Genomic DNA, 19,281 nt, shown 5'->3' with positions numbered 1-19,281 from the left:
TGAAAAAATGCTCTAAATCACTATGGATTAGAGAAATGCAAATCAAAACAACTCTGAGGTACCACATCACATCTATCAGATTGGTTAACATGACAAAACAGGAAAATGATAAATGTTGGAGAAGATGTGGGAAAATTGGAACATTAATGCATTTTTTTGTTTTGTTTTGTTTTTAGGCAATTGGGGTTAAGTGACTTGCCCAGGGTCACACAGTTAGTAAGTGTCACGTGTTTGGTCTGAGGCTGGATTTGAACTCAGGTCTTCCTGACTTCAGGGCCGTTGCTCTATCCACGTGCCACCTAGCTGCCCCACACTAATGCATTGTTGATGGAGTTGTGAACTGATCCAACCATTCTGCAGAGCAATTTGGAACTATGCCCAAAGGGCCATAAAACTGTGCATGCCCTTTGACCCAGTGCTACCACTTCTAGGGCTGTATCCCAAAGAGATCATACAAATGGGAAAAGGACACATATGTACAAAAATATTTGTAGCAGCTCTTTTTGCGGTGGCCAAGAATTGGAAGCAGTGAGGATGCCCATCAATTGGGGAATGGCTGAACAAGTTGTGGTATATGAATGCAATGGAATACTATTATTTTATAAGAAATGATGAACAGGATGATTTCAGAGAAATCTGGAAAGACTTACATGAACTGATGCTGAGTGAAGTGAACAGAACCTGGAGAAGATTGTACACAGTAACAGCCACATTGTGCAATGGTTAACTTTCATAGACTTGGCTCTTCTCAGTAATGCAAGGATCTAAGATAACTCCAAAAGACTCAAGATGGAAAATGCTTTCCATGTCCTGAGAAAGAACTACAGAGTCTGAATGCGGATTGAAGCATACTATTTGCTCTCAAAAATAAATGCTTATTGATTGTGAGTGGAATCTTAAAGCAGTTTAAGAGAAAATAAATTGCCTATGTAGCTACTAACATCTTAGAGATATCTACTTAATCTTGGGGTACATTAAAGTCATAGTTAGGATATGAAGGGTACTGAGGGAAGGCTACTGATCTGTTTTCTTACTACCTCTTCATGTAGTACACCATTTTTCAACTTCACAGGCTAAAATCCAGTGTAGAGCAGTTAGCTTGTATCATCAAAACAGTTGCCAAGCAAGATAAAGATTATCAAACCAGAGTCTTTTAAAGGCTGCTGAAATCCTTCTTTCCTAAAATGAAGGAGCGGTTTATCAGCTAAACTTCCCACATCAATGATTATTCTATTCATTGTGATGCTTGCTAATCCTATAGACAAAATATCATAATATCTTCACTGCTGCATATCCTTTAACATTTTTTTAAATTAACAGGAATATATGTTCTCCTCCGTCTCTTACATTAGTTCACAGGATTGCCAGCCATGTAAAGCTGAAATTATAAGGTGGTTTTAGGCCTTAGGTTTTAGGCTTTGGCAGAGTAGATATAAATTTGATGCATAAGTAATCTTAGGAACATAAGATCCCTATACTCTGTTCAATGAAGATATGAAACATTTGACACCATAAACAGATCTGACTTCTGGAAACAATGAAGTCATTTTTACTTTCTTAAGAAAACCACAACTTCTGAATCACCTGTAAAATTCATGCAAGTTATTAGGTCATATAAACTCTGAAGAGGGAGAACCCTAAAGCTTAAGATTCTTAACCTGGGGGCCATGAACTTGAAAACAACAAAATTACTGTATTCCAATATAATTGGATTTTGCTATAATCTTATGGGGTTTTTTAATCCCATTCATTTAAAATATGATTCTGAAAAGGGACCAATAGGCTTCACTAGACTGACAAAGGGGTCTATGACCCTAAATGTTAAGAACTTTGGTTTTGTAGGCTTAAATGGGGTAAAAATATGTCCCTCACTACCTTCCTCTATACCTCTTTAATACAGCCATAGGGGCAGATTGACATTAAGCAAGACCATTCTCATATTCCATCCCTACTGTCCATCTAAATATTCTCCAGGGATGTGAGGGTCGGTCGCTATGTACCTGACATTACCCTTCCAAACAAAATTTTACACTTTCCATACCTGTCCTCAGACCTGATTAAAAATATCATAGCAAACAATTATGTTAGATGGTGGTTTAGAAAAGTAATTCAGGAGGTGTTTAATTATTAATAAATCAAGAAATGTCAGGGGTAAGTCTTTTGCACACACTACCAAATGCTAATATAATTTTAAGTATTTTTGTTCAAGGGATATCTTATCTTGCTTGAATCAAATGAATGTCTATTCTGTATTATGAAATCTTTTCTTTTTTCCTGTTGTCAAGGTACAGTCTATTAATTTGGATGGAATTTTTATATGTTCCTTTGGAAAAATTCATTTTTGTTGGAATTTAAATTTAATTTTGGAATTAGTGGCTGTAGCTTGTTTGTGTAAACACTAACAAATATCTTACCTGTAGGAGGCAATTAAAGTGTGTTTCTCTTAAGAGAGCAAAATGATTTCATTGTTTCCAGAACTCAAATCTGCACTTTATGTTAAAAGTTTCAAATGCTCGTTGAACGGAGTTTAGGGGTCTTAATATTCCTTAGACTTCTTGTGCATCAAATTGACAGTGAAATCACATTTACTCTGCCAAACTGCGGCCTAAAATCATCACCCTGTTATAGTGATTATTTCGTCATGTCAGGTAGAGACCTGCATTACCAAGGAAAATGATAAACACAATTGCACAAAGGTTAGGAGCTTGAATTATATCAGTAGTCATTAAATCTGAAAAGGATGCTGCATTTTTAGCAAATAGCATTTCCTCTAAACAATGTACCTTTCTAGCCTCCATATTAGCCTAATTATGATTCGTTAGGTGAAATGAAAGGCTATGAGTTGCTATAAACCAGTCACTCGGGCTCAAATGCAGCTGTTTGCTTTTTCTATCAGTAATTTTTACTGTCACATATTCAACTAATTTGAATTTTTTGGGGGGTGGATGATGCTTGAGAAGTAGTAGTGCTGTTCTAGAATCCCAATCATGAAAAGGAGAATCTCTTAAAGGAACGAATTCACAGGAACTCTATAAAAGGCAATCAACCAAAATACAGCAATTTAATTAGGCAAAGCAATCTTCAGGGACTTTTCAAAAAGCTAACAGCCTCTATAACTTCATATTTGTTAAATGCTAACCTTCAGAAAACTTATATTAAATAATTATATTGCAAGATAGCTATGCTAAATAAAGTTTCATTTAAAATACATGAATTTACTAGAGTACTCTCAACCAAATCATTGAAGCCAGTATTTTCCAAATTAATCTAGAGGTTTTACTTATGAAAAAGGATTTCCCATTTCAAAGAGTACAAATAAAAGTAATAAGATGAATTTAAAACATCAGCCATCTTGAAATCACTGTATCATAAGTTAGGATCAGATTTTCTGTCTTTCTTTCTTCCTTCCTTCCTTCCTTCCTTCCTTCCTTCCTTCCTTCCTTCCTTCCTTCCTTCCTTCCTTCCTTTCTTTCTTTCTTTCTTTCTTTCTTTCTTTCTTTCTTTCTTTCTTGGCTAGGCAATGGGGTTAAATGACTTGCCCAAGGATCAGATTTTCAACCAAGGAAAAGTGTCCCATTAAAAAATATGATTTGATTGAAAGGTAACATGATACAACGTCATTTTTTGATCCTTAACATTCCTGTAATACTTTGTTTTTCTACCTCAAGATGTAAAGAAAAAATGCAGATGTGATATATAAACTCATTAACATCCTTCCAACTCTTACCCCCTCTCCTGGCCCATTGTTAAATGTCCTTATTCAACTTTGATTTCAGATTTTTTTTTTGTTCTTTTTCTAGTTCCAGATCTTCCTGGAAGCAGTATCATGTAATGGATAGAGAAATGACCCAGGAAAACTAGTGTAAAAAATCATGCCTCAGATACATATTGGAGGACATTAGGCAAGTCAACTAACATCTCAGAGTTCCAGGAAAGTCACTAAGACTGTATGTTGCTGAGAAAGTATATTGGTAGAGGAAGTTTCTTCACTTGGGAGTTACCTATCCCAATTGAATCACAGCACCATTTTCTATCCTTACCCCTAGAGGAATTTCATTAATAGATAAATAGTATAATTCAGAAATAAAAATGTTCATATATATATATGTGTGTGTGTGTGTGTGTGTGTGTTTACATATATATGTGTACACATCTAAATCAATCAACAAACATTTATTAAGCACCTACTTTATGCCAGGTACCATGTTAAACAATGGGAATACAAAGACAAAAATGAAATAATGCCTGTTCTTAAAGAGTTTATATCCTATCAAAGGAACCAACATATACATATATACACATGTGTACACATATACACACATACACATACACATATATACACATGCAAACAGATATACACATATGTATAAGTGTATATAATACACATTAAATAAGTGCAAGGTGATTTTAGAGGGGAAGTGATTAGCAAATGCTTAGGGTATTGGGAAAAACTTTAGATAGAAGGTGGTGCTTGAGCTGGGTTTTGAAGAAATCAAAGTATTCTAAGGAAAAGGTAGGAAGTAATGCATTTTAGGCATGGGAGTTGGAGGGGAGAGAAGCATTATGTAAGGAATGGCAAGAAAGACAATCCACCTAGAGTGTGGAAGATGAGAAGTTGGTGTAGGGGGTAAGGGGTGATTATTTTGGAATGGTAGAAAACAGTCAGGTTGTGAAGGGCTCTAAAATCCAAATGGAGAACCCCAGTGTAATTTAATATGTAGGAGAATTTCATGGTCAGATTTGTCTTTTAAGAAAACCACTTTAGCAGCTACATGTATGATAAAGTAGGAGAAAGAATTGAAGGAAGGAGACCCATTAGAAAGCTATTGTACTAGTCCAGAAGAGTGGTAATGAGGACCTGAATTAACTCTTTGGTTGTGTGAATTAAGAGGAGGGGATAGATGTGAGAAATATGGTGGGGGTAGAAATGGAAATATTAGGCAACTGGACACATAAGGTGAGGGAGTCAAAGAATAATGCTGAAGTTGAGAACCTGGGTGATTAAATGTCCAGTAGAGTGCTGGATAAAAATAAGGTTCAGAAGAGGGGACTCCAAATGTATGTGCCCTTAAAATACAGTGATTACACATGTGGTGTTATTCAGTCATGTGACACTCTTCACGACCACATGGATCATAGCATGCCAATGCTGTTCATGGCATTTTCTTGGCAAAGATATTGGAGTGATTAGCCATCTCCTTCACTGTTAGATTAAGACAAATAGAGGTTAAGTGTCTTGCCCAGGGTCACACAGCTAGTAAGTGTGTGAGACTGATTTTGAGCTCATGTCTTCCTGACTCCAGTACTCCATTCACTGAGCCACCTAACTGCCTCAATTACACAGGTACCTGTATGGTTCGGTTCTTTTCAAAGAGAAAAACACACATAAATGGTAACTGCTTTATTTAAATCATATAACTAGATTTACAACTGAAATTCAAATATACTGAGAGCTTTTCTTAGATCTTTGCAGAGAATTTCAGGCCTTGAATTAATTGAACTTAATTCAAATCCATAATTTATAGAAAACCATTACCATATCAGATATTATCCTAGAGTTTATGGAATTTTTCTTTCCATAACTCTGAAACTGACTTCATGAAAGCAGTGAAGGTTAATTAGATAGAAACCTGGGATCACAGTCAGGGCTAGTGGTAGGACCCCATGTGGATGAAAATTGCATGTATTCAACACGCCCCAATGTGACCTCATTGAGAGGGCTTGAAGGATGAACAATGTAGTCAAGTTGGTTTCTGTTTAATGTTTTGTTCTATCTGTCATTTAATATACTACATTTATAATATGCATAAACCACATTTAACACAAAGAACTACTATGCCTAAATGCACTTAAAGACTTCCCTATATTAAAAAGAGCCAATAATATTTAGTAGCTAATCTTCTACTTGAAGACTTGTGGCCAAATTCTGAAGCTCATACACTAATTCTAGAAGTCTTACTCTACATTCAGCCACCTGACCACTCTTTCCCAACCTATAGATCCACCTTCATTAAAATATCTGCTTCTGGTAACAGAGTCTATGTTTCTGTTTTACATTTCCGTCTCAAGAATCAGCATTGTGCTTTGCACAGATTAAGTGCTTATAAACGGTTGTTGAATTAAATTGACTCATACTACTAATGCTAAATCCTACAAAGAAAAAAAGAGAAGAAATCCTAGACATAATCTAGTTTATTTGCTTTCAGATACATTTATATTGTTATTTTCTGTTTCTTACATTATCAGAATTATCTCATGTATCCCTCTCCTAGAAAGTCAACTCACAAAACAAATAGTATTTTTAGAGAGGAAAAAAAATCAGTATAAGTGATTGATACACTGAAAAAGTTTGAAAACTTATGCAGTATGTAATACTTATGGATTTCCTACCCCCTAGGGAAGAGTTGGGAATGCCCTTTCCTATCTCTTTATTCAAGTTGTTTCTGTTGTTTGGGTGTTTGTGAAGCAAATAATCTCTTCAGTTTGGTTTTCTTTCTAAAATATTTCAAAGCTTTCTTTACTACTGAACATCCATCTTTTTTTGTGTATGGGTAAGTTCAGCTTTTTAGGGCAGGTCATCCTGGGCTACATTGTTAAGTGCCATCGCTCTTTAGAATACATTATTTTATTCCCTTCTATGTTTTCTAGTGGGTGCCGAATCGTTTTGTTTTATTCCAATTTCTTTTCCTCTATATTTGAATATCTTTTTTGTCCTGATCACTTGCAGAAATCGTTATTTCTGAATTGAATTATTAAATTTAACCAGTGCATCATTGTTCCTATTTTAGTCTTTTTTTTCTGGAAGTCATCTTTGAATTCTTTCAATTGGAACTGCATCTTCTATGTTCAGAAATTCTAGTCAGTTCTCTCCTATTACTATGGTGCTAGTTTTTTTTTTTTGTTGTTGTTGTTGTTCTGTCACTTTCTTCTGGGAGACCAAGAATCCTTAGTTTATCTCTACACCTCCTGTCTTCAAGATCAGTATGTTTTTCTTGCACATTAAGCATATTTTTTTCAATATCATTGTTTTTACTTCTTTTCTTCTAGATTGTCCTTCACTTCTATATATTTGTATTCCTAATCAATTGTTCTTTCTTTTGTTTCTTTGGTGAGACTTGTAATCATGTATTGCATTTTTTCTATTTCACCCATTACTTTTTGCTGTGCAGACCATAAATTCTGCACTCAAAAGTCAGGAACAGCATGTTGTGTTTCCATGTTCTCCCCAAATTCCACAGAGCTCACTGCCTCATCAAGTGTTGGATCATTTGCCTTTGTTTTTCAATATTTATTCATAGATGCCTGAACTTGTTTATTAGATTTGAAGAACATATTTTCTTCTGCTGTTAATGTTTTCCCTGTTGGTTTGTGTGTTTATGATTAAGCTCTTTGAGTTTTCTTCTCCCTGAGATATTTCATAATTTTCTGTCTCCACTACTTACCCACCCTCCACCTCTGACCTTCCTTTATTCACTTTCTGACTCTGTCTCCTCTGATGGTGTTTTCCTTAGGAGCTGGATTTCAAAGTTTTCAGCCTCCTCCCGTGTTGAGCAATTTATGGTTAACCAGCCTAGGTCTCTGCCCCGGGTGACTTTTGGGCCAAAACAGACTCAAACTGGATTCTGCGTTCTTTCCCTCAGGCTTACTGGAGTGCTGCATAGCTCCCCTCACACACAGTATCTTGTCCTGCTGTTCCTTTCCCACTCCCTCTATTCCTAAGTTTTCTAGCCCAGCACTCTGGCACTATCAGTACAGTGCTAACGTTACAGGGCTGTGTCCCCAGCAGGCTTTTGCTTCTAAAGGGCTGTAGGCAAGTTGGGTTGCTGTAATGGCCTGGACAAACTTCTACAGCCTGGAGCTGAGAGCAACATGGCATGGGAAGAAGGAGGGAGTACTCAGCTTGGAGGTGAGCTTTGTCACAAACTATGACATGTCCTTGGTTCTGCCAACACAGTCTTATGGACAGCAGCACTGGAGGTGGGAGAAGGGTGCTGAGTAAACTCAGGGTCAGTGAGTGTCAATTCAGTTTTATTTTAACCTTTTGGATTCTAGGTTTCCTAGATCACAGAAAAACCTGAAGTTGCTTTATTTTGGTGCATTATTTTTATTTTGGGGAGGTTTGAGAGGTCATAGAGAATGTCTAGTTCTCCATTTTGTTGATTAGGTGACTTGGAAGTTTAATGTCATCTAGATTAACTCCCTTAGTTTATAGAGTATGAAACCAAGGCATGTGGAGGTAAAGTGATTTGCACAAATTCCTACCTTGAATTAACGGGACAGGCCCAAACTGAATAGCTGGCTTGCTAGCATTTATCTCGCATTTTAAGGTTTGTAGAGCACTCTACAAACATAATATCATTTTATCCTCATAACAACTCTGGGAGGTAGGTGATATCATAATCCCCATTTGACAGAAGAGGAAATTGAGGCAAACAGAGGCAAAGTAACTTGCTTAGAGTTATACATCTAGTAAATATCTGAGGCTGTATTTGGACTCAAGCCTTCATGACTCCAGGGTCAGCGATCTATCCAATAAACCACCCAACTGCATATATAAAACTGAGGTTTCCTGATTCCCAACCTAAAGTCTATATAGTTTTTTTTATGTCTGTATCAGGAATTATATTTATATAACCTATACATTAAATATGCATATGAATTTTATAACAAATTAAATTTTCTTAATAATAAAAGGCTTGACTATTTTTAATAAATGTTAGCTGATCATAAAATGTGCCTGAATTTTTTAAAGTCATCTTGTTGAATCATTTACAGTTAACTACAGTAACAATCCAAAAAGTATTACTGGGACTGGCTGAAACAGATGCAAATGGCAACATGTACCTGTATTATCAAAGACAGGAATAACTAGCCTTTTCAGAGAATCCTTTGTTTCAAGGTGGTGTTATTTTTCCTGGATGCTACATACAAAAGGACTTCTTTTGCCTAATTCTACTTGAAAGTTGTTACATTAAAATCATAGAAGAGACTGGAAGATAACGGAATGAGGAAAGAATACAACCAGCTGAATTCAAGACATCATGACCATTAATGATTGAATAGCAAAGGTAAAGGAAGACACTAAGAACTGGTAGCTAAACATAATTGACAGTACACAAAATACAACAGGGCTAAGTAGAGTGAGCACAATCAAGCTAATCAGAGTCAAATAATGCTTTTTTTTGTACACCAAACCATAATATTGTTTCCTTTTCATTTCCTTTGCTACACTTTGAGTGTTGGGTTGTTCATTTTGGGTTAGTTGAAGTAACCAGCTGTGCATTTTGGCTTCATAAATAAATTTCCACAAACAATTATGTTATTTCCTTGGACATTTTGAATTTCATAGTTATGTTATTTTAAGTGACTGGGTACCCAATAAATAGCATCACATTACCATATGACTAGGAAACCAGGTCTTGGAGGATATACCTAAGACCTCAAGTGAGAATCCCATACTTTTCAAAGAGGGTAGTAGATCAAAATAAAAAACAAATCCGAAGCAAGGATAATCACTTGTTAACTTGAATAATAAATAGAAACCCAAAACCTCATCCCAAGATGTGGAAATGGCCTAAGAGAGCAATCAGTCTCTTATCAATTTCCCCAAACCACATTCTCATGACAAATCAAGAAAACAAGAGTATGGCAGGGGCGCTATGGTCCCTGACTCACTCGCGATGTTTAAGGTTTTTCATTTGTCATAGCAGATAGTTCCATTCTAAAGCAGACGCCAGCATGTAACACTGACTAGTAATATTAACAATAGAAAGAATGAGACATGTCAGTGCCAGCAAGATGCCCAACCTTAAGGGCTAGTTAATTACTTCTATAACTTTTCTAGTCAACCTTAATGGTATCGGACAGTTAAAATTTTGAAAGAAAACCCATAAATTCACAAAAACAGTCTTCTGAGTAACAATTTATTTTTGTCAGCAAACTTTAGGGAACTAAGGAAAAATATCTGGTTATGAAATATCGTCCAAGAGCACTCACCTCTTTTTGTCGGTACTTAATAGCCAACTTCAGTCTTGCAAGGTCATTGCCACTTTGTTCTTCTATCAAGCTGTTATCATCTCTATAATTTAGGATGATTTCCAACTCTCTGGAACTCCTTGTCTGATCCAAAAGGTCCTTAGCAAATTGTTTGCACTGCCGGGAGAGTTCTTCATATTCAGATTTAAATTCATTTTCTACTTTGCTCAGTTCTTGAAGCTCCCAACTCAGTTGAAAAGCTGTGAGAAATGGATCCTCGCTTGACAATGCAATCAGAGATGGGCTTGCCAAGGCCTTGTAGATATTGAGTCTGGAACGAGAATGACGGAGGCTGTCTACATCTGAACTGGAGACACATTCAACACAGTTACAACGAACCTCATGGGGCCTCGGTACAGAAACACCTTTCTGGACTAACAGTTTTATTATCTCATAATTATTTGTGTGGGCTGCCAAAATGATTGGTGTGATATCTGGTGTGAATTCAGAGAACTGCTTATCCAGGAGTATTGGAGGCACCTGAAAGAAAGGAAAAAAAATAATCAACAAGCATTTATTAAGCACCTACTATTTGCCAGATGTTACTCTAGGGATTAGAAATATAAATAAAAATAATGAATCACAACTAATATTATTTAAGTCTTAGTATTTGAAACAACTTGCTGGGGCAAATTTAAATGATATTAAAATATTTTCCACAGCTCTTGTATAGAATTGACCTGGCTTTCATTTTTTTCCCCCTGAAACAATATAAAATCACATTAAAAATAAATTCTTTGCATGATGACACATTTTATTTTTACTACAAATTTATGTATTATATTGTAATTAAAAAAATAAGTTATTTCAGTAGAATCCTACCTACCAAAACTTTCCCTTAAACACTCCATGTTACTTGCTTCTCACTGCTTCCCCAACTCTCTGTTTTTTAGGTGGAAAAGCATCTCTAATATGTTCCTGCCAATGAATGAATGTGCAGCTGTTTCCCTTTTTTTACCTGATAAATTTCTCAATGGAAATTCTTTTAGATATGCCTCTTGGGGTGTCATTTTTATTATGTTCCGTCTCCTTTCAAAAACTCTTGATACTGAATCTCATTATAAAAGGTAGCAATCTTCAGTGATATGTTATTAAAAGCCTTCATCACTCCCATTGTCAATTTATCCTTCCTAATACATTTTCAGGGTAAAATACTCAAAATCATTTCCTTTGTAAGTAGCCATTATTACAAAATACTTATATTTGATAATGTCAGCAATAGATATTTTTAATTTTTCTCTGGGTTACAACAATATTTACATTTCAATATTTTGGTCTGCTTATATTTGAAGGATACTGAAGGCTGAGAAAACAATGTTGAATAAAGGTGAACAAAATATTAGGAAGCCAAAAATGATTCATAAATCCTACACGTGCCAGTTAAGTGATATATGATCATTATCAAAATGATATTGTTGCAAAATATGATAGGCATAGAAAAGTTTGAGCATCCAAGAGTATTCGTTAGAAAATTTGGAAAGTCACTCAATCAAAGGTGTAATCATCCTTAAATGATAAGGATTTATTACATATATGAGGGCAGCTAGGCAGTACAATAAAGTTCAGAGTTCAATTCTGACCTCACACTTAATAGCTGTGTGAATCTGGCCAAGTCATTCAACTCTTATTTGCCTCCATTTCCTCAACTGTAAAATGAGCTAGAGAAGGAAATGCCAAACCTCTCTAGTATCTCTTCCAAGAAAACCCCAAATGGGGTCACAAAGAGTCAGAAATGACTGAAAAATGATTGAATAACAACAACAACACTATATATATGACTTTTTAAAAAGTCAGCTAGCTATTTGAAATAGCCATTTGTTATGTAAGAAATAATTTTATCAAATTTTAAATAGACTTCTTTCTATACCATATTTAGTGTTAAATTCTTCAAGTCAAGCCAACAAGTCAAAAAGCATTTATTAGGTGCTTACTGTGTTCAAGGCACTGTACTAAACACTGGGAATATAAATAGTGGCAGAAAGATAATCCTTGCCCTCAAGGAGTGTGTGTGTGTGTGTGTGTGTGTGTGTGTGTGTGTGTGTGTGTGTGTATTAGAAAGGTATGGAGGCAGATTGTTGGGACAGGAATTCTAAGTTGGCCACGGCAATACATTCACATAAAATGTGTATTCATAGAAGACAGTATGTTCACAGAATAGTTATCTTAAATAAATAATGTTTTCTGTTGTTGAGTCATTTCAGTTGTGTCTAATTCTTCATGACCCCATTTGGGATTTTCTTGGAAAAGATTCTGGGTTGGTTTGCCATTTCCTCGTCCAGCTTATTTTACAGATGAGGAAACTAAAGCAAACACTTGCCCAGAATCACAGTTAGTATGTGTCTGAAGCCAGATTTGAACTCGGGTGCCTCAATCCCTCATTTGGAAAATGCGCTGGACAAGGAAATGGCAAAACACTCCAGTATCTCTGCCAACAAAACCGCAAATGAGGTCACAGAGTTGGACATGACTGAAAAATGACTCATAACCTAATCTCCTCCTACTTGTCTAATATTTTCTAAACATGAGTAAAATGAATTAAAATCACTCTAGATATATTTCATATACAGTCAAATTCAATTCTAACCAAAGCCCAATTAATCTAATTACTCCAACTCTAATATTTTTTTTCAATACTCAAATCTTAGGAGAGCAAGGGAATGACAAAAAAAGACTGCTGTAGGCAATGCATATTTGGAACTCTGGCCATTGTTCATAAACATATGTATGTGCATGTACGTACATGTCATATTTTATATATATGCAGCTCACATACAATATATATGTAGTCATATATGTATGTTTCTCTTTATGTGTGTTGTATGTCTATGAGGATGATAACCATGAGGCATTGGAAATCCTCAATGATCACTGAAAAATTAAATTATCTTCATTGTACACTACAATATACTTGTATGAAACAGCACTAATATATTTTGTTATGTAAGTCTTTTAAAATTAATTTATTTCAGTCAATAAAAATATGTTTCCTCTCCCTCCCACTCTCCTCCCTTCCTTAACTGAGAAAGAAAGGAAAAAACAGAACTTGGTTACAAATAAATTTTGATGTTGTCACTGCCAAAAAAAGTTTCTATTGGTACTCTGAGTCTGTAACCTTTCTATCAAAAGGTGGGAAGCATATTTCAATATGAGTCTTCTGAAACACTGTTTAGTTATTCCATTAATCAGAGTACCTAAGTGTTTCAAAGTTGTTTGTCTTTATGTAATATTTTTCACTATATAAATCATTCTCTTTGTTCTTGTCAACTCACCCTATATAAATTCATACAAATCATCCTAAGTTTCTTTGAAACTCTCCCTTCGGATGCCCATCAATTGAGGAATGGCTGAACAAATTATGGTTTGTGATTATGATGGAATACTGTTGTGCTATAAGAAATGATGAGCAGGATGCTCTCAGAAAAACCTGGACTTACATGAGCTGATGCAAAATGAAATACACTGTGTACAGTGTAACAGCAATATTTTAAGCAGCTGTGAATGATTTAGCTATTCTCAGTAATACAATGATCCAAGACAACTCTGATGGACTTATGATGAAAAATGCTATCCACCCCCAGAGACAGAACTGATGGTATCTGAATACCAAATGAAGCACGCTTTTTAAAAACTTTCTTTACTTTTCTTGAGTTTTTTTTCCCCCATTTGGTCGATGTTTTCTTTCACAACATGACTAATATGGAAATGTTTTCCATGACTACACATATATAACCTATATCAAATTGCTTGCCTTCTCAATAAATGGAGGTGGGGAGGGAGAAAAGAAAAGAATTTGGAATTCAAAATTTTAAAAACGAATGTTAAAAATTATTTTTACTGGGAAAAATAAAGTACTAAATAATTTTTTAAAAAAGAAACTATCCCTTTTATCATTTATTACAGCACAATACTATTCACATGTGTACACACACACACACACACACACACACACACATATATACATTGTACTTATCTATCTATCTATCTATCTATTGCTTCAGCTATTCCCTATTGATGGGAGCTCTCACAATTTTCTAGTTTTTGCTAACATAAAATTAGCTACTATAAAAACTTTTTTTATATCATTAGAGTTTATTTTGCATAAGACTACTCTCTCCTCTAGTCTACCCTTCTCCTTATTCCCCACTTCCTTTATTTTCTTTGCTTCCTGTTTCCCTATTGAATGAAATGTTTTTCTGTACTCAATTATGTTTGTGTATTTTTTCATCCTTTGACCTCTTCAGATGAGAAAAAGAGATTATCAGGGAGAGTGTCAACTGTTCTCCCTGCCCCTAACTCTTTGTATAGATTTCTCCTTTTTTAATCTAATTGTGTGAGACAATTTACTGCATGTTTCCTCCCCCTTTCTTTTCATTCTTCCTTAAAAATCATAAAATCATAGATAATATTTATATAGCACTTACTGCTTACCAGGCACTGTGCTAAGCCCTTTGTAATTAATATCTCATTCAATCCTCACAACTGTCCTGTGAGGTAGGTGCTATTATTATCCCCATTTTATAAAAACTGAGACAAACAGAGGTTAAATGACTTGCCTAGGATCACACAGCTAATAAGTGTTTAAGAATGGATTCAAACTAAGGTCTTCCTGACTCCAAGACCAGTGGGTATTCTATCCACTGCATCACTTAGCTGCCTCAAACTATAGCAACCACTCCCAGGCCCTGGTTCTGATTAGATCTATATGAACTCTTTGACATCTGATGACATCTATGATATCTGATGATGACAGGGTTCTGAGGGTCTAGGTGTATCATCTCTCCATATTATAATGTAATCAGTGTATGCTCATTATTCCTTTATCATTGTTTGTTCGTGTTTACCTTTTATGTTTCTCTTAACTGATATTTTATCTTTAAAGTTTCTACACAGCCTTGGTCTATTCATCAAAAATGCATCGAAGTCCTCTTTTTCATTAAAGGTCCTTCTCCTCTCTTCCACCCCTGGGATTATACACAGTTTTTTTTTTTTTCTGGATAAGTTATTCTTGGCTGAAAGTCTATAACCTTTGCCTTCTGGAGTATCAGATTTCAAGCTCTAACTTCTCTCTAGTGGTGACGTATAATTTGCACGTGATCCTGACTATGACTCTTTGGTACTGGAATTCTTTCTCATTACTTGAAGTATTTGCCTTTGACCTAGAGTCTGTAGATTTTGGCTATCATTCTTCTGGGAGTTTTTCATTGTTTAGGTTTCTTTTTCTGATTCTAAAAAGATCTATGCAATTTCTTTTTATGATTTCTTGAAATATATCTAGGTTCTTTTTATCATAGCTTTCAGTTAGTAAATGGAATGGGATGGAATAAGCATTTATCAAGTATCTAATTTGTGCTAGGCATTGTGATAAACATTTCACAAATATTATCTTATTTTCTTAAATTAATTAAATGATTATTAAATTATCTCTCTTCAATGTTTTCTTGGTCAGTTGGCTTTGCTATGACATACTTTAAATTTTCTTCTTTTTTTTCCCAAAGTTTTGACTTTGTTTTAATAACTTGTCTCATGAAGTCATTAAATTTTATTTGATCTATTCCAATTTTCATGAAGTTTGTTGCTTGGGTAAGGTTTTTACCTCTTGTGCCAAGTTGTTAATTCCCTTTTAAATTCTTTCTTCTATAGCTCGTATTTCTTTTTGAATTTTTTTCCTCTGATGGTTCCTTTTCATTTTAAAAATATTTAAACTATTTTCTCTTTAAACTCTTGTATGAATTCTAGTTAAACTCATGTCTAAGTTATACTTTGTCTTGAGGGTTTGCTTTTAGATGTTTTAGAGTCATTCTCTTCTTTGGGGTTTATGTTCTATAACCATATTGCCTTTGTATGGTGAGATGTTTTGTTCATTGCTTGAGCCCACTTCCTCATTTTGGGCTTGATGTTATAGCTAGGGTTTTTATCTTTCTGGAGGGAGAGTTTAGCCTGTTCTTGTTGCTGCTTTCTTGATGTATTGGATATTCTGTCACTGTGAGATTGCTGGGTTATTTCTAACTGGGGACCTGCAAGTTTTCAGTGTTCCCAAAGTGGCATGACCCAGGAAAAATTCTGGTTGTAGTTCCCCTGGTCAGGGCTACTCAAGTTCCTGACCTAGGTTTGGTTCTGCATGATACACCTATGGTCTTGCCCTCAGTTAGCATTCCAGTAGATTGCCACTAAATTCAGCCACTGTACACCAGTTCAAAGGCTCTGATGGTTCAGAATAATAGAACTATAAGCTCACCTTTGGTTTAGGATTCCTGCCCTAGTTACTCCATTGCAGTGTTCATACTGTGCTGGAGGCAAGAATTAGGACATTGTTCTACTCCTGGCGCCATAACCAAATATTCTTGATTAAAAATTCTTGCTTCTGAACATGCTCCTTGTTCAGTACATTATCTAAGACCCACAACTGCTTCTCACCCTGGAATTCTAGCCAGAGGCACAGAGCTACAGGTCCCCTCTACAGTCAGCCTCTAGATCTGTGACCCAGACATGAGTAATAGGCAATAGAACTACCAGGTGATATCTAATCCTGTACCCCAACACAAAGTTGGACCCTCTTTGCTCTATTTGGAATATTTTATTGACATGGTGTACCTGCTCTGTAATGCTCTGTGCTGGAATTCCTTTTCTAGCCAGAGCCCCATCTCCAGAATCTGCAAATCTTGCTGTTTGTCTTCCTACACCGAGCAAAGTTTGAAAAATGACTCAGTGTTTTTTTTTTTCCCTTGGGGTTTCCAGTAAGTATGTTTTCTATTGCATTTACTTTCTACATCTGTTGAGAGGTCCTGGGGCAGGGTCAACATAGCAGAGTGGGTTATGTATGATGTTAGCTCTGCCTCCCCTCTAATATCTTGAGGACAAATTCTTACCGAAAAGGATTAGAGCATTGATTTGTTGAATTCTCTATTCCCTTCCTGCCCCAGTTAATATTTGATCCTTAATTTTCAAAGCATTTTAGTTAATTAAATCTTATTGTGCATTTAAATATGCATTGGTCATATGCATACAATAAGCTGGAAAATATTTATCTATTATAGTCACATTTTGTTCTCTAGATAATAGCAAAGGGTATTAGAAAGCAGGAGGCAGAAAGTAATTGTACCCTTCCTTCCAAATGTCCTCTCAATAATGTTTCTACAGGATTAATTGCTGAGGGCCATAGCAACCAGGAATAAATGTGCCCTATTTCTTATATTTGTCTGAACTGAAATAATGAAGAGGGAGAAGAAAGAGGATTACAGAAAAGATAAAAATAAATATTCTTCAGCACTTACTCTTGGATTCTCTCTGTGATATACTGGGCTGGTGGATAAGAAAGAACGAGTGCTTAGTAAGCTCCTGACATCCATGGAGAGACAGGAAATTTAGACACACAATGATTAAATAAAATATGAGGCAGTAAATTATTCCCTTAGGCAGATTGTTTAATATCTTTGGGTCAAAGTTAGGTAATCTGAAGGCCTTGGAATAGTTAGCCTCTGAAGTATCTTCCAGCTCTAACTCTTTGATATTGTAATCCTATGATTCAGATTTAAGACAAAAGTTATAGATACCAAATAGTATACGAGTGAAAGGAAGGAAAGATCACATCAAGGGCAAATTGATTAGAGAAGATGGAATTGAGATAGTTAATATTTAAAAAATTGGTAGAATTTGTGCGGAAAGTGAAAATGATAACACCAAGGAGACGGGAGAGATTGTAGAGAACACAAGTGGTATGATCAAAGGCTCAGAAACAGAAATGGGCATCACTAGCAGGGATGGAGTACAGGAAAGGTAATGTAACATAGTGGAAAGTGTGGTGGACTTGCAGTGAGGAATACTTGCATCCTGACTCAAGTATATTATTAATGGGTGACTTCAGACAAGCGATGACTTCTTTGGCCTCAGTTTACTCATATATAAAATGAGGAAGTGTTAAAACATCTCTAAAGTCTACATGCTTTTTGACTTAGTGATACAACTATTAAACATATACCCCAAATAGAGAAAAATGAGGAAAATGACCCACATATTTATATTGGGGAATGGCTAAACCAATTATGTTACCTGAATATAATGGAATATTATTGAGTGATAAGAAATTATGAAATAGATAGTTTTAGAGGAACCTGGGAAGACTTCTATGAACTGAGTCAGAGTGAATACAGCAAAAGCAAGAGAATGTAGCAACAGTGTTATAAAGAAAAGCAATTTTGAAAGACTTTAAAATTCTGTTAAGTGCAATGATAAACTACTATTTTACGACACTAAAGATGCAACATGCTGCCTATTTATTGATAAAGAGCTAATTGAACTCAAAATGTAGAATGAGATACACATTTTTAGACTTGATCAATGAAAGAATTTGCCTCAATTGATAAACATATTTGTTATGGAATACATATTTCTTTTGTTCAATTGTGAAGAGAGGGTAACTGGAAGAGAAAATAAATACTTATTAAATGAAGAAATAATAAAATTAAATTTTAAAAAGAGGGGGTTTGACTTAATGATCTCCAAGGTCCTTTTGAGCTGTAAATACAAGATCCTATGATCCTGTGAAGTTTAGAAGTCTGAAGTAAGAATAATGAGACTCTTTGTTGGCAGGCATAGTTTGAACTCCATTTTAAATGTTTGAATTTTTTAAAATAAATCATTTACTAATTACCTATGAAGATTTATGTTCCCTTATATATGTTTATTTCACAGTCAATATGATTTATGAAAGCTAACTGTAAAATTACAAAAGCAAACTTTAAAACCAAATAGCTAGGCTCTTGGAAATGATAAAAGAAAATGCATATAATGGAATTTAAACAAAATCTGTACACCAAATATACACTTTCATAATGATCATCCTGGCATGCCTATGGTAGACATCTCACACTCAACTTAGTAAAGTTGGGTGCCATGCAGTACACATTTCTCCCTTGTTGAAATAGGAGGAAAACTTAAAAAAATCATGCAAGGGAATTGGATCCTGATACTAAGGCTAATCATAGATTTTTGGAACTGGAAGAAACCTTGCAGATCTACTGGTCCAACCCCTCTTTTCCCAGTTAACAGAACCAACTCTCAGATGACCTAAATGGTTTGCTCCAAGGTCACTGGTCTTCTGCTTCCTATTGCAATATACGACTGATCCAGGAAAATCCCTCGTTTGCATTTGGTCTATGTTAAAGAGGGGACAAAGACAGTATTGGCCATGAAAATATGAGGATCCTCCCAAATCTTCATTTTAGCCCCAAACTAAGATTTGTTGTTGTT

At 35.3% G+C, this 19,281-nt stretch overlaps 1 protein-coding gene across 1 annotated transcript in view; it reads right to left on the bottom strand.

The window, feature by feature from the left end:
* The window catches only part of TRPC4 (transient receptor potential cation channel subfamily C member 4), a 271,822-nt gene that overhangs the window by 133,447 nt on the left and 119,094 nt on the right, over positions 1 to 19,281 (bottom strand). Inside the window, 1 exon segment of the mRNA XM_020970010.2 lies at positions 9,997 to 10,515. Within this exon segment, the coding sequence (XP_020825669.1) occupies positions 9,997 to 10,515 (519 nt within the window).

Source organism: Phascolarctos cinereus, unplaced genomic scaffold (genome assembly GCF_003287225.1).
Source record: "Phascolarctos cinereus isolate Bilbo 61053 unplaced genomic scaffold, phaCin_HiC Scaffold_726;HRSCAF=1367, whole genome shotgun sequence".
NCBI classification, from domain to species: Eukaryota; Metazoa; Chordata; class Mammalia; order Diprotodontia; family Phascolarctidae; genus Phascolarctos; species Phascolarctos cinereus.
This window is presented reverse-complemented; position numbering and strand designations above follow the sequence as displayed.